The sequence below is a fragment of the Mustelus asterias genome, chromosome 3 (genome assembly GCF_964213995.1).
Source record: "Mustelus asterias chromosome 3, sMusAst1.hap1.1, whole genome shotgun sequence".
In the NCBI taxonomy this organism is placed as follows: domain Eukaryota; kingdom Metazoa; phylum Chordata; class Chondrichthyes; order Carcharhiniformes; family Triakidae; genus Mustelus; species Mustelus asterias.
In genome coordinates, this window is record NC_135803.1 from 142023631 (window position 1) to 142049279 (window position 25649).

Below are 25649 nucleotides of genomic sequence, written 5' to 3' on the forward strand. Positions count from 1 at the left end.
ACAGTGCGATTCTGCAGCAGATTTCAGACTTGTCATTATCCTATATATAATCTATTTTACATAAATTATTCAAAATACATACCATGCAAATTTTGCTCTTGATTCCAGTTATTTTACATCCTATGCTGGGAAAGACTAATACTTCAAATTTTCTTTTATTCATTCGTGGGACATGGGTGTCGCTGGCTGGCCAGCATTTATTGCCCATCCCTAGTTACCCTTGTTCAGAAGGCAGTTGAGAGTCAACCACATTGCTGTGACTCTGGAGTCACATGTAGGCCAGACCAGGTAAGGAGAGCAGATTTCCTTCCCTAAAGGACATTAGTGAACCAGATGGGGTTTTTCCGACAATCGACAGTGGTTTCATGGTCATCAGCAGATTCTTAATTCCAGATATCTTTTATTGAATTCCCATCTGCCGTGGCGGGATTCGAACCCGGGTTCCCAGAACGTTAGCTGATTAATAGTCTAGCGATAATATCACTAGGCCATCACCGCCCCGTTAAAGTAAATACTTCAAATAAATATTCTGCATTGGAAGGATCATTCCTCGTGTACACCGACAATGGGGAGCTTACACTGCAAGGATCTTAACAGCTGTATTTCCAGGTCTAGGCAAAATGGATACTTAGCACTGGATAAATATTGATAGTTGTATTACTAGATCCATGTACACTAAATAGTCAGCATTAAATTTGCAACATCACTTACAGTGGGTGGGTAGTTACAACTGAATTACTATATAGATGTGTGAAATGTGCAATCAATACTTACAGTTGCATCACCAAGTAGAGATGTGTTGGACTCTCATAAATATCTTCCAGTGACACTATGTTTGGGTGTTTGATTCTGAAAGAAGCAATAAGATTTAATTAGGACTAACCCCTTTCCATTGTACCTGAAGAAGAAGTTAAGACATCAGCATGAAGCTCCCGTGACCCAACAAAGCAGATCAAACATTGGAGCAGAACCCTCCACATAATAATTAGCAGTTTTCTGCATTTACAGCGGGAATAGTTGGCAATGTGGTAAATCACGAGGGACACGCTTGGTTAAGTGTGCCGGATGTAAGGTTCAAGCACCAGAAGCGTTCCTAACCACCGCCCAGTATCTGATCATTATTCGTAAGTTAGTAGCACTGCTGCCTCACAGCGCCAGGGACCCGGGTTTGATTCCCGGCTCGGGTCATTGTCTGTGTGGAGTCTGCACATTCTCCCCGTGTCTGCGTGGGCTTCCTCCACGTACTCCGGTTTCCTCCCACAGTCCGAATGAAGTGCTGGTTAGGTGCATTGGCTATGCTAAGTTTTCCCTTAGTGTACCTGAACAGGCATCAGAGTGTGGCAACTGTGGGATTTTCACAGTAACTTCATTGCAATGTTAATGTAAGCCTACTTGTGACACTAATAAATAAACTTTAAATTTCATCCTATTTAGGGTGTTATATTCCATTTCATAGAGTCATAGTCATAGAGTCACAGAGGTTTACAGCATAGAAACAGGCCCTTCGGCCTAACTTGTCCATACTGCCCTTTTTTTTAAACGCCTAAGCTAATCCCAATTGCCTGCATTTGGCCCATATCCCTCTATACCCATCTTATCCATGTAACTATCTAAATGCTTCTTAAAAGACAAAATTGTACCCACCTCTACTACTACCTCCGGCAGCTTGTTCCAGACACTCACCACCCTCTGTGAAAAAGTTGCCCTTCTGGACACTTTTGTATCTCTCCCCTCTCACCTTAAACCTATGTCCACTAGTTTTAGACTCCCCTACCTTTGGGAAAAGATATTGACTATCTACCTTATCTATGCCCCTCATTATTTTATAGACCTCTATAAGATCACCCCTCAGCCTCCTACATTCCAGAGAAAAAAGTCCCAGTCTATCCAGCCTCTCCATATAACTCAAACCATCAAGTCCCGGTAGCATCCTAGTAAATCTTTTCTGCACTCTTTCTAGTTTAATAATATCCTTTCTATAATAGGGTGACCAGAACTGCACACAGCATTCCAAGTGTGCAACTTCAACAAGACGTCCCAACTCCTGTATTCAATGTTCTGACCAATGAAACCAAGCATGCCAAATGCCTTCTTCACCACTCTGTCCACCTGTGACTCCACTTTCAAGGAGCTATGAACATGTACCCCTGGATCTCTTTGTTCTGTAACGCTTCCCAATGCCCCACCATTAACTGCCCTCTATCATATATTACATATTATATTTGCCTCCACATGGTCAATCAAAAGCCGAAGGATGTTGCTGTGCAGATAACTGTGTTTGGAAAGTTATTTTTTAGAATCTTAGAATCCCTACAGTGCAGAAGTGGCCATTCAGCCCATCGAGTCTGCACCAACTCTCTAACAGAGTATCATACCCAGGCTCTCTCCCCCACCCTATCCCAATACCCCATACACATTTCCCATGGCTAATCCATATAACCTACACATCTTGGGACACCAAGAGGCAATTTAACACGGCCAATCCACTTAACCCGCACATCTTTGGACTGTGGGAAGAAACCCACACAGACACAGGAGGAAAGTGCAAACTCCACACAGACAGTGACCCGAGGCTGGAATTGAACTCTGGTCCCTGGCGCTGTGAGGCAGCAGTGCGAGCCATTTGCCACCGTGCTATCCCTTTTTATTTGTAATTACTGTTAATTTCATAATTTCCTACATATTATATTTGCAACGTTATGGAGAAAAACATTGGCTGTAATTATCTTAAGCATTAGAATAGCAGAGGCAATTCTCCTCAAGAGACCAGTGTTGAAAGAGTTAAAATCATATTTTTCTAAACTGCAAATAAACAGCACGCCACACTGACTCACAGACCCTGCAGCTCCGATTTCTGACACCTTCCCACACAAAAACGCAGTCCACAATTATGATCATTATTAACGTAGCAAAGAATCAGAATTGAGAGGAATCTTCGATAACCCAAGCAACTTTGAACCCCCAAGGCACAATTCTCTTTGCAGTTGAAAGGGACGATTTCTGTTGTAAAGGTTGTTTGATGATCAGAGCTCAGGGAAGTGGAAGCAGAAGGCTGGTTAAAATTTTCCTCACTTTGCATCTGATTTCAAAAGCGTTAGGCAACCTGCTACCTGCTTTAAAAGCAATCCCATGCCAGTGTCGAAGCACATTGCAATAACCAGCTGCGATAACACTCAGCGCATAGAAAGCCACAATGGAAAGAATACCACAGTTTACATATTCATTCAATGCACATTTTGCTCATCAGCACAGGAGTGAACTTAAGACAGACCTAGACAGTATCAGGAAACTCTGTAACACTATTCAAACCTTGTGCAACTTAAGGATGGCACAGTGGTTAGCACTGCTGCCTCACAGCACAAGGAACCCGGGTTCGATTTCCCAGCCTTGGTTCACTGTCTGTGCGGAGTCTGCACGTTCTCCCCATGTCTGAGTGGGTTTCCTCCGGGTGCTCCGGTTTGCTCTCACAGTGCGAAAGACGTGCTGGTTAGATGCATTAGCCTTGCTAAATTCTCCCTCCGTGTACCCGAACAGGCGCCGGAGTATAGCGACAAAGGGATTTTCACAGTAACTTCATTGCAGTGTTAATGTAAGCCTACATGTGACACTAATAAATAAACTTAAAACTTTAAACATATGTCTTGTGTATTGGAAGACTTTAAAAAAACAACAGATCTAGAATTAACGACAGTCGGTACATTAGTCCCGCACCGTTACCTCAGCAGTTTTATTCCTACCGGATATCATTGTGATTTTTCTGGAAATTCTGAATAGCTGAATAAACTTTACACTTTGGTGTCAGGCACCAAAGAAAATACATGACCAGTGTCTTATTATGATCAGTGGCCAGTTATTGAACAGAAGATAATTCATGATCAAGAGTTGGGACTAGGATGAGAAATACTGCATGTGTGTTCTCATAAAATAGAAAAATAGAATCCCTACAGTGCACAAGGAAGTCATTCGGCCCATCAAGTCTGCACTGACAACAATCCCACCCAGGCCCAATCCCTGTAACCCCATGTATTTACCCTGCTGATCCCCCTGGCACTAAGGGGCAATTTATCATGGCCAATCAACCTAACCAGCATGTCTTTGGACTGTGGGAGGAAACCGGGGCACCCGGAGGAAACTCACACAGACACGGCGAGAACATGCAAACCCCACACAGCCACCCGAGGCTGGAATTGAACCCTCGTACCTGGCGCTGTGAGGCAGCGGTGCTAACCACTGGGCCATCGTGAGACCCTAGTAAGATGTCTCTCAACTCCAATCCATCCCTCCAATGGCATGAGACAAGTCAAAACCATGTTGATGTTGACAATCCAAGTATTAAAGAAACCAACTGTGAATAGACAACAAAACTTCTCAACTACTTGCTGTTATGCCTTTACCCCATTGGTCCTCATAATGCAGTTCATCAGTAAGGGACCCAAGTTTTAAATCACCTGAAAATGTGCATCTGTCACTGCAATTCCCATTGATACATAAGAGCCATTCACACTTGGTTATGCTGCGTGTTTCTCTCAATCAGTGCCTAGACATGTCCCTGTACAATACAGGCCCAGCAAAGGAGAAACACTCATTTTGTTGAATATAGTTAGCATGCGTCTCAGTGGCAACTCCAAGAGGAGTTAAATAAAAGATGAGCAGACTTACTATTATACAGCACCTTAATGTTTCAAAACACTTTGCCCACAATAACTCACTTTAGTGTAATTACTGCTGTTTGTTAATTTGCCACATGGCAAAGCTCCCCAATTAACAGGTGAGATAAGTGACCAGCCAATCAGCTTCTGGTGGCTTTAGTCGAGTGATCGGATACCAAGAAAGTTCCCTGTCCCCCTTCGAATTCTGCCCTGGGATTGGTTACATCCAGTTCAATAAACGGAAACCGGCTTGGTTTAACGTTTCATCTGAGAGGGGGTACATTTGACACAATCGGAATCCCTCCATTCTACACTGGAATGTCAGGCTAGGTCTGACGTATTTACGTCCCAGAGTATCCCCATGCCAGACGATGACAATGCTACACTGAACCCATATGTAGCAAAATGGTTGTGTTTAACCCTCACACTTTCTTCTTACCTCCTGTCCAGGAGGTGTTGGCTCCTCAATGGGATAAAGTTCCATGGCAAATGCCCAAATCACATGTGGGCTTCTGGAGTGATATATGGGGTTGAATTTCATAGGGTGACAGGGTGTGGGCAGGAGGCGGTGGGATGGGTGGGGGTGGGGGTGGGGGGGTGGCAGAAGTAAAGTCAGCGAGTAATTGACCAACTTTATCAAAGGCCGCCTCCACAGGGATGGCATTAACGAGCTGGGGTTCACACCTCCTTCTCTCAGTGGAAGGAAGTCCCGCCCTCGCAAACTGCTGTCAATTTGATTGGAGATCGGGGGAGGTCGGGCGTGGAGGTCAGGCAAGGAGGCACAAAGGGTAACAATCCTAGAAAGGGGCACTGCGGAAGCACGAAGGGCATCTTCCAAGGATGTGTCTCCCCCTCTATCCCCCCTTCTTTCCTGTCTTTTTACCAACTTGTGTGGAAAAAAATCCTCTCACTCTCATCCACCTGCCACAGCCCAGTCTATTTGACAGTGGAGGTGGATTGAGGGCTTTAAGTGAGCAATAATTGGCCACCAAAGTGGGCAGGCTACTGGACGCCTTACACACCCCTTCCATATTATGGGAACTGGGTCTGGAGTGGGTGGGATAGCAGTGGGCTATTTTATGTGCCCACCCAACATCCCCCCTCCCTCCCCAACCAAAACCACATCCAGTAGCGGCCTAAAATCCAGCCTATAGTAAACCATTGAGTCCAGACTCCCATCACAGAGTCTGTTCCCACACAGATACTTCCGGTAAGAAGTTAGTTAGATCATATGTACCAATTTTACCTCTAACTCAAGAGTGCTTGGGCCAATAGGCACACACTCAACTGACTCCGGGGTTGAAATCAGATAACTGAGCCTGGATCGGGCACAGAATCCGGAACTTCACTTGGTTATTAAGCTGAGCCACTGGGCTAAAATAGGTAAAATATGTATTCCACATGTTAGAAGAGTTAACATTTAACAGAACACACTGTGGTATGATGATGTACCATATTTAATGTTTTAACGGTCACTAGTTTATATCACCACAATGACTTCACTATAATAAAATGTCCCAAATTATTCCTCAAAAGGCATATGGAAAGGTGATGCCAATCCAAGAAAGGAGATATGAGGAGGGGATGACCAAAAACATAATGAAGAGATAGGTCTTGGACATGTTTCTTTAATGAGAGATAAATGGAGAGGTTTAAATAAGGAATTGAAGAATATTGAAGGCTCTGCTGCCAGTCGTAGGGATAGAGATTGAGGAGCTGAGAATACCAGAGTGAAGAGAAGAGTGTGCTAAGGATGAGGGCTATAGGACTCAAGGAGGGCACAGGGAGAGGATGGGGTAAGGCTGTAGGGGAATCAAAGGCACTGGGCAGGGGGAAGCCAATGTAGTTTCATGAGGGCTGGGGGTAATGGAGAACATGGGATAAGTGCGCAATGGTACATGGGTAACAACATCTCGACAGGTTGGTGTTTAAGGGGGGGTGGAAGAGGGGAGACTAGCAAGGCAACCGAGTCTGGAGTGACAAAGGTTTATCTGTGTCTAAAACCCAAAGTGGCCCTTCAGTCAGAGACGATCCATTATCTTACCTCAAATTCCATACAAATTCAAATGCCATTTTGTCAAGCAGGCAGTAAAAGAGGTTGAAGGTTCAAGTTTTACAAAGTACGGGTAACCACTTGATGATAATTATACAGACACAGCAGAATAAAAACTCTGTCTGTACGCAAATAATGCGCAACAGCAAACATTGCTGCTCTAAAACTAACAGGTTCCAAGCTCCCAAATAGGGAAAGAAATTAAACATTACCATAAAAACCTACACCATCTTGTTAGGAATATCTAGTTCATGGTTCATGTTACTATTTTAGAGGTGATGTTTAATTCATTGAATCCCTACAGTACAGAAGGAGGCCATTCAGCCCATCGAGTCTGTAGCAACCACAATCCCACCCAGGCCCTATCCCTGTAACCCCATTGTTTACCCTGCTTACACCCCCCTGACACTAAGGAGCAATTTAGCACGGCCAATCCACCTAACCCGCAAATCTTTGGACTGTGGGAGGAAACAGGAGCGCCTGAAGGAAACCCATGCAGACACAGGGAGAACGTGCAAATCCACACAGACAGTGACCTGAGGCTGGAATTGAACCCGGGTCCCTGGTGCTGTGAGGCAGCAGTGCCAACCACTGTGCCACCAGGCCATCCCCTGTGCCACTGTGCCGCCCCCGGGAAGATACTTGTTGTGAAGGTAGGTAACTAAAATGAGGTTGCCGGAGCACCCAAAAGAAAATGAAGTTCAGAAGGTTACTCATGTCAGAATACAAGAGACACGAACCATAGAAAAAAGCAGATGGGCTTACTTAGCTGGAGAACTGAAGATATGATGATGTCTGCTTGCAAAGAAATGCGGTCCAGAGAGATGTTTTGATCTGGGAGTTAGGCCAAATTAGTTTAAAAGCATTTGTTTTCAGTCAACCCTGAAAGGTTGTTTCATCATGGAGATGGTGCAGCTTGAGAAGATTCTACGCTTTCGATTTATCTGAGTATGAGGGGCGACACAGTGGTTAGCACTGCTGCCTCACAGCACCAGGGACCCGGGTTCAATTCAAGCCTCGGGTCACTGTCTGTGTGGAGTTTGCACTTTCTCCCCGTGTCTGCGTGGGTTTCCTCCGGGTGCTCCAATTTCCTTCCACAGTCCAATGATGTGTGGGTTAGGGTTGATTGGCCATGCTAAATTGACCTTAGTGTCAGGGGGAATTAGCAGGATAAATGAGGGTTACGGGAATAGGGCCTGGGTGGGATTGTGGTCGGTACAGACTCGATGGGCCGAATGGCCTCCATTGTAGGGATTCTATGATTCTGCAACAGGGGAAGGGACTCCATACCGAAAAGGCACTGCTGTTTGCAAGCTCCAAGCAGTCAGGGCTCAGTAAAACCCCGTGCAGCTGAGAGCTCTCTTTGGACCTCAAGTGGTTTGCAGCTCACACAAGAAGCCCTGAGAGCTGTCGGCAGGATGAGGGTGGCAGAAGGTTGTTGGTTCCATGCCAGGCCCAGGTGAGCCATTTGAAGTATAGGGCAGCTGGAAGGCTGGAGTTTGGAGAAACCCAGGGCAGTGCCAGCATAGTGAAGCCAAAAATCTGCTAAAGAGTTGGAAGTTGGACAGTGCCTAGAGGCAGGACTACAGTTTTGGGAATCCTGTGGACAGCAGTCTCAGGAGGAGGGAATGAACCATGAGAAGAAGCGGTGTCAATGAAGCAGTCCAAGTCAGAGAGGTTTTTGAGTGGTCACGCCTAAAAGAGCGTGGTTCAGTCAAGCAGGTAGAATTCTGCTGAAAAAGTAACTTTGGTAAAAAGTTTGATAACTGTGAGACTGTTTGAAGTGGTTTTCACACTTTCCCCAAGAAGGATGCTAGGGTAGCTTGGGCTATATGCCACAATTTACAAATCTAGCCACTGGAAACCCCTTCTTTAAGACCAGGGCCTTTTAAAAGCCCGGGTTAGGGAATCTATAAGCTGCATAAGTCTTGTGTGTTAGGAACCAGGCACAATGGAACAATTCCAAGATCAAAGTAAAAGCAACTTCAGCTGATATTCCTGGAACATAACTTGTGTCAAAACTAAAATTTTCTAGGTCACATCATCAAGTGACAAGATCCACCACGATTTAATCTAAGTAAAGCACACAAACCTCAAGGTTATGGGTTAAACAGACGAAACTACATTCTTTAATCAGTTACAGAGGTGAATGTGGACTGTCAGTTTTATTTTCTGTATCAGTGGTTAAGTACATTTAGTCAACAAAGAAATGTGTTTTGAACTTTTAAAGGTCTTTATAATCCAAGTTTCAAAGAAAAATGATTACTTCATTAAAGCTTAATAAACATCACAAATAAGAGTTTAGCCCTTGGGCTTGCAGAGTTCTGCCTTTGGTGCGTGTCAGGATTGGAAAAGCACCATCAGACACTGTTTATTAAGGACATAACTCAAAACCATATTCAGAAATGATTATGAAGGCAAAGTAATAAAAGCAAAAATACTGCGGAAACTGAAATGACAACAGAAAATGCTGGAAAAACTCAGCCAGTCTGGCAGCATCTATGGAGAGATTTAAATCCAATATGGAATGCAACTTTTATACTTGAGGTGTTGCCCTGACTGATCTAGTTGCAGTGAAAGAGACGGTTAAGGCAGGTGAACTGGGAATATTGGGAGTGAAGCTTGCTAATTACATTGTGATGAATGCAAATAAATGCAAATCGACATTTCACCTGCTTTGGGCGGGCTCCCGATTGTGCCAATTTTTTTTATTGGTAAAATAGGAATGGGTGCAAAAATGGGCACCATTCCTGCTAGTCGCATCACGCCCGATTGTCTGCCATTTTCCTGCCACAAAACAGGTGCGATGACGTCATAAAATTCCACCCAGTTTGTTTATATATTTCTGGCGAGCTTTCTCTCATACATTTCCCCCTCCTTATTAATCTTTTTAGTCCATCCTTTGCAGTTCCTTATATTCTGAACAATCTTCTGACCTGCCACCTATATTTGGATAATTATATGCTTTTTTCTTTAAGCTTGATAATATATTTAACCTTTCTAGTCAACCACAGATGGTGGCTCTGTCCCTTTTCTTATTCGTTGGAATGTAAATTATTCGCACCCCGGTCATTCTCTCTTCCACCTTCTTCCATCGGGAAAAAGATACAAAAGTCTGAGGTCACGTACCAACCGACTCAAGAACAGCCCGACTCAAGAACAGCTTCTTCCCTGCTGCTGTCATCAGACTTTTGAATGGACCTTCCTTGCATTAAGCTGATCTTTCTCTACACCCTAGCTATGACTGTAACACTACATTCTGCACCCTCTCCTTTCCTTCTCTATGAACGGTATGCTTTGGCTGTATAGCACGCAAGAAACAATACTTTTCACTGTATACTAATACATGTGACAATAATAAATCAAATCAAATATCCTCTCAAATGTTTGCCACTGCATCTCCATTGACCAATCCCTTAACCTAATTTGCCAATTCACTTTAGCTTGCTCAGCTTTCATATCCTCAGAATTGCCCTTATACAAGTCACAGAGTCATAAAGGTTTACAACATGGAAACAGGCCCTTCGGCCACCCTTTTTTTTTAACCACTAAGCATAAAAACATAATCTCAGACCGACTCCTCTCTCCCTCAAACCAAATGCAAAATTCAAACTTTTTATGGTCACTGCCGTCACTATGAGATCATGAATTACTCCCATCTTGTTGCACAATACCAGGTCTTGCATTTTTAAAAATTCATTTATAGAATGTGAGCACCGCTGGCAAGGCCAGCATTTATTACCTATCCCTATTTGCTCTTGAGAAGTTGGCGCTGAGTTACCTTCCTGAACCACCTCAGTTAATGGCTGGGTTTTATGGGACACAACGTTCTCTGCCTATCTCCCACACCCCGCCAACTAAAAGGTTGAGTCCAGGTTTTTGACCCAGCGACTGTGAAGGAACGGCGATATATTTCCAAGTCAGGATGGCGAGTGGCTTGGAGGGGAACTTGCAGGTAGTGGTGTTCCCATCCATCTGCTGCCCTTGTCCTTATAGATGGAAGTGGTCGTGGGTTTGGAAGGTGGTGTCTCAGGATCTTTGGTGAATTGCTGCAGTACATCTTGTAGATGGTACACACTGCTGCTACTGTGCGTCGGTGGTGGAGGGAGTGGATGTTTGTGGATGTGATGCCAATCAAGCGGGGCTGCTTTGTCCTGGATGGTGTCAAGCTTCTTGAGTGTTGTTGGAGCTGCACCCAACCAGGCACGTTTGAGAGAATTCCATTACACCCCTGATTTGTGCTGTGCAGATGGTTCACAGGCTAAACTTACTAAAATAAAGGAATATCTATGATACCCATTCTCAGAACTTTCATCATAAAGAATAATTTGTACTGATGTATATTGTAATGTAATTATTTCCAATACTTATTTTTCTTCATGTGCACTCAATCTTACTGATTATGTACAGGAGTATACTTACATTTCTTGGAACTAATATTTAATTTTGCATAGTTTCAATAGAAACTTAAGCCTTTCAATATATCTCAGAGTCTTAGCAGTATTTAATCTCATAATTATATCTTCTTGCTATAGAAGTTCACATGATGGACTGGTTTTGTCCCTTAAGCAGGATGAGTATTTTTATAAAGCAAAATAGCAATGTTCAAATCTGCTATAAAGCAGAGGTTGATCTCTCCATCTGCGAACTAACACAGAAACATCCAAAAAGGAGTACCCCGCCTTATAATCTGTAAAACGTTTGTGTGAGGTGGTTGCTCTTCTGCAACTTCTAGTGGTTAAATACAAATAAATCCCTCTAAAATCAACACATAACAATGTATTTATCTAACAGTGAACAAATTAACCAAACTTTTAACAAACCGAATAGATCCTTTCTAACTTTTAATTATTCCCGAATAAAACAAGATTCTAATGGTACGCTGTTCAAATAAATACAAGTCTCACTCATTATAAAAATTTAATTTAGTCACTCTCTAAATTACAATCAGGTTTTGTGTCTTCAGGAATATTCTGGGCCTTCTCTGCTGATTCTAATGTCTGGAACTTCTTTCTTCTTTGGTACCTTTGCTATCTAGATGGTACTTTCTCTCAGACATAGATGAAGCTATGAGAGCCAGCTATTCTCTCTCTCTCTCTCTCGAGAGCGAGAGAGAGGAAGCTGAGAGCTCTGGCAGGTGGTAGTTGGTCTTCCCTCTTTGTCCCACTGCCCCCTTCTTTTATACCCATGATGACAGAGTCATAGAGGTTTACAGCACGGAAACAGGTCTTTCGGCCTAACTTGTCCATGTTGCCCTTTTTTTTAAACCATGAAGTAGTCCCAATTGCCCACGGTTGCCCCACATCACTCTATACCCATCTTACCCATGCAACTGTCTAAATGCTTTTTAAAAGACAAATTTGAATCTGCCTCTACTACTACCTCGTTCCAGACACTCACCACCCTCCAAGTGAAAAAATTGCCCCTCTGGACCCTTTTGTATCTCTCCCCTCTCACCTTAAACCTATGCCCTCTAGTTTTAGACCCCGCTACAATATTTCCCACAATAGGATTGGTCCTCGGTTATCAAAACCATCAGATTTAAATTTAATAGGTTCTTGGTATCTAAGTGATTAAATTAAATTCAAAAGCCTGTTGTCTTGGTAAAAACTGCTGCTTGGCCTTTCGATACTAATGTTTCAGTTTGGGGCTATGTGTTTGTATTTTAAATCACTAAACACAGAAAAAGCACCACGTTTTAAGGGGACCACGCAATGCTCCCCCCCCCCTAGCATTTTACAATGTTACAAACACCCAATTCTAACTTCCTACCTCCCAATCTACAATTATTCTACCCAACTTCTCAACAAACAGAATTTTCCAATAATCAGCCTCCAATTGTCATTTAACATCCACATATCCCCCTGACCCTCACGTTATTTGCGGTAATTATTTATGTAGACATTTTGGAATTACAAGTGAAGGAGTGGAGGAAGTACGTTTCGAGTACGCTTTGATTTCTACAAGTGTCAAATTAACTTCCAGCCACTTCAGGTACTTTCCCAAGGCTACCCTCATGTTCCTATTTGGATGGACTCTTCATCATGCTTCAATGTGTTAATGATGTCAAGGTGGCCTTGCATCATTTGGATGGTTTGATGGTAGTGGAGCAATAACAAAAATTTGAAGAGCTTTCTGTTGGAATGCCGAACACAGAAAATTGTGATTTTCTTAGTCTAGTTTCTGCTGCCAAAACCTGCAGAAATATCAGAAACTGCTTTAACAAACTGCATCATAATTTTATCAGATTTGAAGCTTAAAATGCTCCCTTTTAATCCCATTGTTTGTTTCGGCAATGCAAATCAGCTCACCGTCTTTAAAATATTCATCAGTTATTAATGAGTTCACTCATTCCGTTTATTCTAAGGGTCATTGAGACTCGAAACATTGGCTCTATTCTCTCTCCACAGATGCTGTCAGACCTGCTGAGATTTTCCAGCATTTTTCTGTTTTTGTTTCAGATTCCAGCATCTGTTGATTGATTTCATTTACTTAGAATCACAGAATCCCTAGAGTGCAGAAGGAGGCCATTCAGCCCGTCGAGTCTGCACCAACCACAATCCCACCCAGGCCCTATCCCCCTAACCCTGCCAATCCCCCGACTAAGGGGCAATTTAGCATAGCCAATCAACCTAATCTGCACATATTTGGACTGTGGGAGGAAACCGGAGCACCCGGAGGAAACCCACGCAGACATGGGGAGAACCCGCAAACTCCACACAGACAGTCACCCGAGGCCAGAATTAAACCTGGGTCCCTGACGCTGTGAGATAGCAGTGCTAACCACTGCGCCACCGTGATGTCCTATTTTAATTTTGCATAGACACTCATGATCACAGCTCGTTCCGGATTCTTTTGATCCTCAAAGTTGAAATTTTTGGATAGGATGTTCTGGCTCTTCCAGAAGATTCCACCGATGGCGAACCCCTAGGGGGGGATTCAATGGGAATCCCATTGAGAGCGGCAGGACTGGAGGATCCTGCCATCATCCAATGGTGGGCCACTTCCCACCGCCCAGAAACACGTCCCGGGGAGCCCAGAGAATCCCGCCCATTATAATTGTTTCTAAGCATGAAGAGAAATGGCTACTTTCACCTCACTCAATAGTTGCTGACTAATCAAACTCTTCTTCCGATCACTTTCAATTTTCTGCTAGGTTCTAAAACAGCTGGCAGGAAATAAAAACAGAAAATGCCGGACAAACTCAGCAGGTCTGGCAGCGTCTGTGGAGAGAGAAACAGGTTTCGGATGAAATAGGATTCCTTTTCAGAAACTGGCAGGAAAGATTTGTTCGCGTGGCACCATTTTCAGTGGCTCTCTGCAGATTTGTGTTAAATCTCTGAAGCCCATGCGGGTTTCGACATTGATAGCGTTAAATGTTGCAATGTGCTCTCAGGTAGCAGCTGACAGCACTCAGGTAATCGGCGCAGTCGATGAAGCGTGGCTTGTTGGTCCAGTGGTATGATTCTTGCTTTGGGTGCGAGAGGTCCAGGGTTCACATCCTGGAAGAGCCCCACTTTTGGGCAGCATGGTGGCACAGTGGTTAGCACTGCTGCCTCACAGCACCAGGGACGCGGGTTCGATTCCTGTCTTGGGTCGCTGTGTCTGTGGAGTTTGTACATTCTCCCCGTGTCTGTGTGGGTTTCCTCCGGGTGCTCCGATTTCCTCTCACAGTCCAAAGATGAGCAGGTTAGGTGATTTGGCCATGCTAAATTGCCCCTTAGTGTCCCGGGATGTGTAGGTTAGAGGGATTAGCGGGGCAAATACGTGGGGTTACGGGGATGGGGCCTGGGTGGGACTGTTGTCGGTGCAGACTCGGTGGGCCGAATGGCCTCCTTCTGCACTGTAGGGATTTTATGAAGTCTCAGAGGGGGGCCACCATTTCTCTATTTAATTCTTGTTTTGTGACACCAGTCCTTTTTCAACAAATGTTGTGATTCGTGGCTGTGTTCTTCGCCATTCAGAAACTATTCTGAGACCAACTAATTTTCAAACCTCTTTCAGGGTTCTTCACAATTTAAGACTTAACGAAAAGTAATAACTTCACTGAGATTGAAAAGCAACGTTACATACAGCAGTCCAACTTTTGCTAACACAGTGTCTTCCTCAATCCGCTCAGAAGGGAAGCCTGTCTCAAACCAGTGCTGATTGCTACAAGATGAAAAAGACCATTCAGCCCATCTCAATTCATCCTACCTGACGGGCTGCACATTGCCCAAAATGCAACCTCTAACTGTTTTTTAAATGATTCCTACTTCATACGAAGCAGTGTGTGCGTGCGTGCGTGTGTGCGTGCGCGTGTGTGTGCGTGCGTGTGCGTGTGTCGTGTGTGTGCGCTGATCTTTTCCTTGATATAATCCTAAACTGCTTTATACTAGATTGAGCTTCACTCCCTCCTGTAAGTCTCACAACTGAAAGCTAACATCTAACCTTAACCATCTTTGTACACCTCTGTAACATCAACACCAAGAAAACTAGGGATAATTTTTTGCCTATCTCAGTGTTAAACATTTGTCAATTGGACTGAGGGAAAATCTAATGAGCAGGATTACAGGTCTCTTACAAAACCAGTCAGATTTCCCTTCCAGAATCATAGGATCGACAGTGCAGAAGAGGCCCTTCAGCCCATCGAGTCTGCACCGACGCATGAAATGCCCTGACCTGCCCACCTAATCCCACTTGCCAGCACTTGGCCCAATGCCTTGAATGTTACGGTGTGCCAAGTGCTCACCCAGGTACTTTTTAAAGGATGTGAGGCATCCCGCCTCCACCACCCTCCCAGGCAGCGCATTCCAGACAGTCACCACCCTCTGAATAAATTTTTTTTCCTCAAATCCCCCCTAAACCTCCCCACCCCTCACTTTTTACTTGTGTCCCCTCGTAATAGACACTTCAACTAAGAGAAACAGCTGCTTCCTATCCACCCTGTCCATGCCCCTCTTAATCTTGAACATCTCAATCAGTTCGCCCCTCAGTCTTCTCTGCTCCAAACGAAAACAACGCAATACGACCCAACCTCTCTTCACAACTTAAATGTTCCATCCCAGGCACCTTCCAATGCAGGAGTGGAAAACAAATCCAACAGGTTCAATAACACGCATGTAATCCTCCTCACAGCTTTTTCCTTTCTACACAATCATAGATCATCATAGAATCCCTACAGTGCGGAAGGAGGCCATTCGGCCCATCGAGTTTGCACCGACAACAATCCCACCCAAATCCTATCCCCGTAACCCCAGGTATTTACCCTTCTAATCCCCCTGACACTAAGGGGCAATTTAGCGTGGCCAATCAACCTAACCCGCACATCTTTGGACTGTGGGAGGAAACCGGAGCACCTGGAGGAAACCCACGCAGACACGGGGAGAATGTGCAGACTCTGCACAGACAGTGACCCAAGGCTGGAATTGAACCCGGATCCCTGGCACTGTGAGGCAGCAGTGCTAACCACTGTGCCACCGTGTTGCCCCAATGACCAGGAGATACTCAACATCTGGGCATTGAGTAGCTGCAATTTAAAATTAACTGGATAGCACCCTTTTCAAACCAGGTGAGATTGAACCCAACATCAGTTTTCAGTGCTCTGTGTTGAGTTGTGGCTGGCGTGACTGTAAATAAATCAATTTGACAATGACATTTTCTTACAAACAATCATCATCTGAATCACAGGCCTCAGAACGATTCAATCCTCTTGCTCGGAGCATTAAAAAAAAATCACACTCATATAAATAACCATTCAAATAGAAACTAACAACTCAGTATTCTGGTTCTGGTTGCTGCTCACACAAGTTAGAGGAGACGTCACAACTATACTAACCTTCAGACACATGCAAAGAAAAATCATTACTGTTCAAAAGCAAATGTATCAATGATTTGGAAATATTACATACATATATTCATAAGTTGAGTTCCTGATGTCGCAGTCACCGAGGTGTCTAAGCTGATTTAAAATTGAACATCACAGGGATAGGACAGAGGGGGCAAGCTGATGCCAAAGGGTGGCAGGAGCTGCCTGGCTGTGCCAGGCAATAGTCAATAGAATCATAGAATCCCCACAGTGCAGAAGAGGCCATTCGGCCCATCGAGTCTGCACCAACTCTCTGACAGAGTATCTTACCCAGGCCCTCTCCCCCCGCCCTATCTCCATAAACCTGTAACACATTTACCATGGCTAATCCATCTAACCGTAGTATCTTGGGACATTAACGGTCAACTTAACATGGCCAATCCACCTAACCTGCACATCTTTGGACTGTGGGAGGAAACCGGAGCGCCTGGAGGAAACCCACACAGACACGGGGAGAACGTGCAGACTCCGCACAGACAGTGACCCAAGGCCAGAATTGAACCCTCACCCAGCTGTGAGGCAGCAGTGCTAACCACTGTGCCACCCCATTTTGTAATCCTTATGACTCTATTTTTAAATGAAGTTTTAAAATACATATATTACACGTGACTAGTGCTAAGAGGTTAAGCTATGTTCGCTACACATCAGAATGAAATGTAGAGCAGGGTCAGTACAATGACTAGTTTCAGCCAGCACAGGAATTGGAAGGCCATCGCAGTTCAGCTGCATTGGTTACCAGACACATCACTTAAACACAATGGTTATTTGGGCAACTTCATGTCAGCAGCTGCAGTTGGAAAGTCATGCAGTAAGAGGGCACTCTTGTTGCAAAACTAACTAGCCAATTCCATGGTCAGCAAAACGCAGAGCTGCCATTCGACATACCAACCCTTCCCAGGCAATGACAGACAACCCAAAAGAAAACAGTACCATTAAGTTGTGTCATGTTTTGGCTGTCAAGGAGTTGCCATTTTTATGATCTTTGTTGCCTGGTTACCTGTGGCTCTGCCCACTCTGGTATTCTTGCCTAGCTGCTGCGTGTGGTTAAAGCCTGCAACATAACAATCCGCTCACTCTTAATTCTGCTGCATCTTGATAATCTGGCACAATCACAGGAGCGGCACGGTGGCGCAGTGGTTTGCACCGCTGCCTCACAGCACCAGGGACCCGGGTTCAATTCCAGCTTCGGGTCACTCTGTGTGGAATTTGCACATTCTCCCCGTGTCTGTGTGGGTTTCCTCCCACACTCCAAAGAAGTGCAGGTTAGGTGGATTGACCATGCTAAATTGCTCATTAGTATGTCAGGGGAATTAGCAGGGTAAATAGGTGAGGTCATAGGGATGGGACCTGGGCGGGATTGTTGTCGGTGCAAGCTCGATGGGCTGAATGGCCTCTTTCTGCACTGTAGGAATTCTATGATTCTATGAATTGTTATGGCACAGCTGGAGCTAATGTAGGGGGGAGCTATACAATAAATGGCAGAACCATAAAGGGTGTAGATACGCAGAGGGACCTGGGTGTGCAAGTCCACAGATCCTTGAAGGTGATGTCACAGGTGGAGAAGGTAGTGAATAAGGCATATGGCATGCTTGCCTTTATAGGACGGGGCATAGAGTATAAAAGTTGGGGTCTGATGTTGCAGTTGTATAGAACGTTGGTTCGGCTGCATTTGGAATACTGCGTCCAGTTCTGGTCGCCACACTACCAGAAGGACGTGGAGGCTTTAGAGAGAGTGCAGGGGAGGTTTACCAGGATGTTGCCTGGTATGGAGGGGCTTAGTTATGAGGAGAGATTGGGTAAACTGGGGTTGTTCTCACTGGAAAGACGGAGGATGAGGGGAGACCTAATAGAGGTGTATAAAATTATGAAAGGCATAGATAGGGTGAACGGTGGGAAGCTTTTTCCCAGGTCAGTGGTGACGTTCACGAGGGGTCATAGGTTCAAGGTGGGGGGGGGGGGGTTGGAGGTTTAACACGGATATCAGAAGGACGTATTTTACACAGAGGGTGGTGGGGGCCTGGAATGCGCTGCGGGCAAGGTGGTGGAGGCGGACACACTGGGAACGTTTAAGACTTATCTAGATAGCCATATGAACGGAGTGGGAATGGAGGGATGCAAAAAAATGGTCTAGTTTGGACCAGGGAGCGGCGCGGGCTTGGAGGGCCGAAGGGCCTGTTCCTGTGCTGTATTGTTCTTTTGTAGGAAGAGGCCATTTGACCCATCATGTCTGTACTAGCAATACTGGCATTGAGATTGAGTGGCTGGAGACGAGGCAGGAAAGTGATAGGACAGCAGTGGAGAGGAAAGGAAAACTCTCCTGGATTAATGTTTGTTTTTTGCAACAATTGGTATGTTTTCTTCCACAGTCTTCCTGGACCAAAAGTAGGCACTGCAGGCAGCACTTTTCAAATAAGCAACTGCGAGAGATTAAACACTGAATATAGTGTAAATGCTTGTTTTCACAAGTGCTTTGTGTGTGAGGTGTGCAGCGTACATGTGTACGGCTTGGTGACTGTTATCAAGTGAGGTTTCTCAGAAGGGATGTAGCAGGGTATTGGTTACACTGGACTAATTATCCAGAGGTCTGGATTAATAATCCAAGGAAAGCGAGTTTATATCCCACCACAGCAAGCTGAGAATTCCAAATCCATTTCTTTTTCCGATTTAGTTACGGAAAAGGTGGTTCAAAAATGTGCTCTTTGTATCGTGTGTACAGTACCACATAAGCGGCTTATTAGCAAATGTGAACCCCGAGATTAAAGGGGTAGAGACCTCATGGATACAAAATTGATTAAGGGGGTAGAAAGAAGAAATGGTGAATGTTGGTTTTGATGCATTCTTGGAATCCAGCAAGGCTTGGTCCCGGGTGTTCACTGGGTTAGCATTGAATTTTCCACTCACCGACTCCCCTGGGTAACTGCTGAATATGGGAGGACTGTACTGGGGAATAAGATGTTGTGGGGCGAGTAACTTAAAAAGCTGTTTTTTGTTAAAAATTAGTCAAACATGTTCTCCTGTGCTCAGCTAGCATTTTAAACTTCCCTTTTGGTTTTGGCAGTTGTTGCCTCATCTCCTGCAGAGTTTTTGTCCCCTGAAAGGTTTGCAGTCGGTGCTGATGAAGGTGCCAATGAGGTGCCAATGAGTGGGTGTATTAGAGACCGGTGTCCCTCGCCAGAACATTTACCTTCGCCCTTCTCACACTCAAAACAACTTTTGTACATGTGTTTGACATTTAGTCAAATGGCGGCATGGAGTTAAAACTGTTCAGGTAAAAGGGCACCGACTGCAACCGGCAGATTATGAAAGCACAACTGATGGACTTGAAAAGCGATGCTGCACTTATCTGACAATGAGTTTCTGCTCAGGTTCTCCCTGCACTCTTATCTTGGTCAGAATGTACATGTATAACTGACAAGCTTTTTCAAATGCAGAACAAGATACAAACATCACTCAAAATGAGCTCCCCCTGCAACCTTCCCTTTTTTTCCAAGATTCCAAACTAATTTGCGGGACTAAACCAGCAAGAACTCAGCAATGCGAACACGCCACCACTGCACTGCACCTTGACAGCATAGCTACAGCACATAATTCTCTGAGTGTACACGTAACAGAATCACGCAGCCTTTTGTGCAACGAAGGTTTACGAGGCTGATTCCGGGGATGGCGGGACTAATGTATGAGGAGAGATTGACTAGGTTAGGATTGTTTTCGCTGGAGTTCAGACGATGAGGAGCGATCTCATAGAGACTTATAAAATTCTAACAGACTAGACAGGGTAGATGCAGGAAGGATGTTCCCAATGGTGGGGGTGTCCAGAAGCAAAGGCCAAGTCTGAGGATACAGGGTAGACCATTTAGGACAGAGATGAGGAGACATGTCTTAGCCAAAGAGTGGTGAGCCTGTGGAATTCATTACCACAGGAAGTAGTTGGTGCCAAAACATTGAATGTATTCAAGAGGCGGCTGGATATAGCACTTGAGGCAGATGGGATCAAAGGTTATGGGGAGAAAGCAGGATTGGGCTATTGAGTTGGATGGTCAGCCATGACCGTGATGAATGGTGGAGCAGGCTCGAAGGGCCAAATGGCCTCCTCCTGCTCCTATCTTCTATGTTTCCTTGTTTCTGTGTTTCATTTCTGGCCTCAGATTCAAAGCTACTTAGAGAATAACACTGAGAAGTAATTATAACCAGGCCTCTGGGTCAGAGGCACACAGTTCTACAAACACAAGTCAGAAGGGCAAAGTGGACGATCACCAGCTCCAATTTGGATTTCTAGTCAGTATGAGGCCAAGCCGGTCAGAAATGGCATTATTAATGGTTGATTAAACTAGACAGGACATGAAGTTGAGCCCCTGGTAAAAACCACTGAATTAATAGGAACAGGCCACATGCTTGCTGCACTGATGAGGCTTTTCATAAGAGCTGTCCAAGTAGTTCCATTCCCCAGTTCTTCCCCCACAGCACTACATTATTTTTTGTTTCGAGTACCTATTCATAAGACCATAAGATATAGGAGCAGAATTAGGCCATTCGGCCCATCGAGTCTACTCCACCATTCAATCGCGGCTGGCATGTTTCTCAACCCCATTTTCCCACTGTAACAACTTTAATGGGCAATTGAGGTGGGCCTGTTAGAAAATGAACTCCCTGAACTCCCAATCAAGGAGCCTCTTGCTTTGTACTTAACCAGGCGTGTCAGTTCCTCTGGGACTCCAAGTGTAGACTGCTGACTGAAAGCACTCTGTATGCTGTTGTCTGACTTGTAAATAAAGGGGTTTTGGTGAAGGGACTTCTGCCTCAGAGGACTTATTACACCTACCTTTCCCCCCAGTTTTGAAAGTTGCGACTATCCGCTTCCACCAGATTGGAACTCAGATTGGGAGCTGGGTTTCAGCCTGTCTCAGGGTTTAACAGAGTGACCATGCTCTGTTGACTGATCGTAGATAATTTATATTCCTAACATGAACACCAATGCAGTCTCCTGGACCAGTTCAGTCATTGGAAGAGATCAGAAAGGAATTTTCCTGATTTTTCCCCCAGATTTATTTCCCCACTTGTCCTGGGATTTTGCCTGTTTTTTTGCCTCTCCTGGGAGATTACCCAGCTCCTGTGTAGGCAGTGGTTATCTGTGGCGTGAGGCATAACTCATCACAGCCATATAGGACAGGCTAGATGGATCCAGTGGTCTGTTCATTACATTCCGGCCAATATTACATTCCATTGTCTTCAATAGGACTGGAAATCAAGTTAGGTGTAAGTAGGCCCAAAAGCACTGGGTCGCACTGGGCAAATGTGCCTCATTACCCCCTGATTGTTCCCCATCTCAATCCCACTGACATTCAAATACATTTGGGAGAAATTATGGTGTGAAAAGTCAGTTTGGAAAGAATATGTTCAGCAAATAAAAGATTGAAGTATTTCTGAGGTGTCTTTACGAATACAACATTAGCCACATGTCCAGTTGATCCACATGTCTACATAGGAGAGCATCCTTCATGGGAACTCTCATCGCCATCTTCTAAAAATGTGGCTCATTACTTTACTGCAGCTTCATACACAATGATACTTAATGGCAGTAAACTCTCAAAACATCCTTCCTTCTGTGTGCCTCAGTTGGTAAGTGCACCAAATAAGATAGTGCTCAGCCATTCAAACCAACATAAGTTGACACTGACCCTTCCCAGGTGTCCTCAGACTCTTTGTTCTTCATCACTTTAAGTGTGTGAGATCATTAGGTGAGTACTGGGCCATTCTCTTTTTTCCCCATATTTATGGTTAAGGATCCTGCTGCAAGTGTCCAAGTGCACAGTGGCACAATGGCTAGCACTGCTGCCTCACAGTGCCAAGGATCCAAGTTCAATTCTGGCCTCGGTGACTGTGTGGAGTTTGCACATTCTCCCCATGTCTGCGTGGGTTTCCTCCAGGTGCTCCGCTTTCCTCCCATACTCCAAAGATGTGTGGGTTAGGCTAATTAGTCATGCTAAATTGACCCTTCGTGTCAGGGGGATTAGCAGAGTAAATACACGGGGGTTGCGGGGATAGGACCTGGGTGGAATTGTTGTCGGTGCAGGCTCGATGGGCTGAATGTCCTCCTGTACTGTAAGGATTCTACTTGGCAATGGAGAGCCGCCATCACGAGTGAAATTGTGCCTTACTGATCTCCTCGAGAAGGAGAGGGGAGCAGCAAGGAGAGAAACAATAGGAGGAAAGCAAGGGATGTTAATAGTTAACAAAACATTTGAGGTTGAGCTGGTTTAGTCTTATTTACCTTAGAGATTAACAAAAGGTTGTTGCTTTTCTTTTTTTGTAATCTAATGATTTGCAAAACATCCAGTTGCTTTGTACTGTAAACACTGGATAAGACATTTCCCAGTGACTTCTGCTCCACTAAGCTGATCGGGATGGACATTGCATATTCAAATAGGAAGGTTGCTGTCGCATAGACCTGGAAGTGCTGCAATTCCAGCCGACCAGCCTAACCCTTGCCATGACCCTCCTGACATCAGTGGGAAATAAACATGGCACCAGACATCTGTCATCGCCTGTCCATCCACGTTTCCCCACAGTCAATAGAAAGATCATATTTCAACGCAACATTACACTAATGTGAGAAGCAAAATTTTGGGGTTTGAAATGTGCCATTGTTTATTTATCTTGTAGTTTATCATGTGGTTGAAGAGCATTTGAATATTTTATTCAAGTATTTCTTAGAAAGAGCACGAGAACAGGAGATATAGGGCGAACCTAAAGAAGAGAATCCTAAAGAAGGGAAGGGAAGGATTGTCCCATGATTCGATTAAGGAAGTGAGAGCGAGCCACAAAGTTATAGACATGGCACTCACAGAATCCCTACAGTGCAGAAGGAGGCCATTTGGCCCATCGAGCCTGAACCGATGACAATCCTACCCAGGTCCTATCCCCGTAACCCCATGTATTTACCCTGCTAATCCCCCTGATGCTAAGGGGCAATTTAGCATGGCCATTGAACCTAACCTGCACACCTTTAGGCTGTGGGAGGAAACCGGAGCACCCGGAGGAAACCCATGCAAACACACGGAGAATGTGCAAACAACATCCAGGCAGTGATCTGAGGCCGGAATTGAACCCAGGCCCCTGGTGCCATGAGGCAGCAGTGCTAACCACTGCGCCATCGTGCCACCTACTCAAATGGCTTGAGAAAGACTCTTGTGATCCACAAGCAGTATGGAGTCCCCAACACAGAAGTGCTATAGTTTTCTAACTCAGATTATTGCTTTTTGCAAAAAATATCCTTTATTCGTATAAAATCTGAGAGACACATTACAATGGATTGTTATAACAGTCAGATAATATTGTGAAGTGCTGAAACAAAATCGACCACGATGGTTAGGTCTTGTCATTAGAATGGTGGTCAACTACCAAAGGATGCACTTTATGGAGAACTTAGTAGTACCAGTAAACCTATTGGATGGTCAAAACGAAGGTACAAGCAATCATGTAAGCCAAACATCACTTCATGTCCGACTGATTTCAACAACTGAGAATAGCCTGCACATGACCCTTAGCCCCTAAGTCTCCACACTGGAAATTTGAAGTATTCTTCAGATCACTACAGAGGAGCACCAACACAGGAAGGATCACACGCATGACCCCTGTAAATGGTGAACTACCATATCCCCACTGCAATGACAATTCCTTGCTCAAATTGACAATACTCCCACTTGAAAACTCACAGCAGATGAGTGGCATTTGTGAATCATCAGCAATGATGTAAAGCCAAGGAGGAGAGAGACATAAGTGGAGCTCTTAGGTAACAAGTAATGGGGTGCTTAGCAAAGGAAGGTTACAAGCTCGACCAATATTTTCTTACATTTTGGATGTTTAATTCACACAATAAAATGCACTGGCTATAGTTTTATACAAACCTATTTAGTCCAAAATTACAGAGACGAGTTTGCTCAACTTTTCCCTGTGAAATATATCACAATTTGTATTAATTTGGTTACTAATTTTGTATTTTACACCCCTAATCCCTAAGATTGGTGGCATAGTGGACAGTGAAAAAAGTTATCTCCAATTGCAACGGCATCTTGATCAATTGGGCCAGTGGGCTGACGAATGGCAGATGGAGTTTAATTTAGACAAATGCGAGGTGATGCATTTTGGTAGATGGAACCAGGGCATGACTTACTCAGTTAATGGTAGGGCATTGGGGAGAGTTACAGAACAAAGAGATCTAGGGGTACATGTTCATAGCTCCTTGAAAGTGGAGTCACAGGTGGACAGAGTGGTGAAGAAGGCATTCGGCACGCTTGGTTTCATTGGTCAGAACATTGAATACAGGAGTTGGAACGTCTTGTTGAAATTGTACAAGACATTGGTAAGGCCACACTTGGAATACTGTGTACAGTTCTGGTCACCCTATTATAGAAAGGATATTATTAAACTAGAAAGAGTGCAGAAAAGATTTACTAGGATGCTACCGGGACTTGATGGATTGAGTTATAAGGAGAGGCTGGATAGACTGGGACTTTTTTCTCTGGAGCGCAGGAGGCTGAGGGGTGATCTTATAGAGGTCTATAAAATAATGAGGGGCACAGATTAGCTAGATAGTCAATATATTTTCCCAAGGTAGGGGAGTCTAAAACTAGAGGGCATAGGTTTAAGATGAGAGGGGAGAGATACAAAAGTGTCCAGAGGGGCAATTTTTTCACACAGAGAGTGGTGAGTGTCTGGAACAAGCTGCAAGAGGTAGTAGTGGAGACGGGTACAATTTTGTCTTTTAAAAAGCATTTAGATTGTTACATGAGTATGATGGGTAAAGAGGGATATGGGCCAAATGCGGGCAATTAGGATTAGTTTTGGGGTTTTTAAAAAAAAAGGACGGCATGGACAAGTTGGGCCGAAGGGCCTGTTTCCATGCTGTAAACCTCTATGACTCAATGACTCTAACGATGAAAGAATTCTCAAACAGATTATCAAGGGGCAGCACAGTGGTTAACACCGCTGCCTCTCAGCGAACCCGGGTTTAATTCCAACCTTGGGTGACTGTGTGGAGTTTGCACGTTCTCCCCGTGTGGGTTTCCTCCAGGTGCTTCAGTTTGCTCCCACAGTCCAAAGG

At 44.6% G+C, this 25649-nt stretch overlaps 1 protein-coding gene across 2 annotated transcripts in view; it reads right to left on the minus strand.

Moving 5' to 3' along the window:
• The window catches only part of LOC144491665 (calcium/calmodulin-dependent protein kinase type 1-like), a 211840-nt gene that overhangs the window by 45197 nt on the left and 140994 nt on the right, over positions 1–25649 (minus strand). The window contains exons 1-2 of one of the 2 annotated variants that reach the window (XM_078209827.1): positions 6694–6724; positions 775–849 (exon numbers count right to left, since the gene is read on the minus strand). In XM_078209827.1, coding sequence (XP_078065953.1) covers positions 775–849; positions 6694–6722 — 104 coding nt within the window. In that variant the 5' untranslated portion in view covers positions 6723–6724. Of the gene's footprint in view, positions 1–774; positions 850–6693; positions 6725–25649 lie in introns of those variants that run through there. The other variant, XM_078209825.1, reaches the window with a different exon arrangement.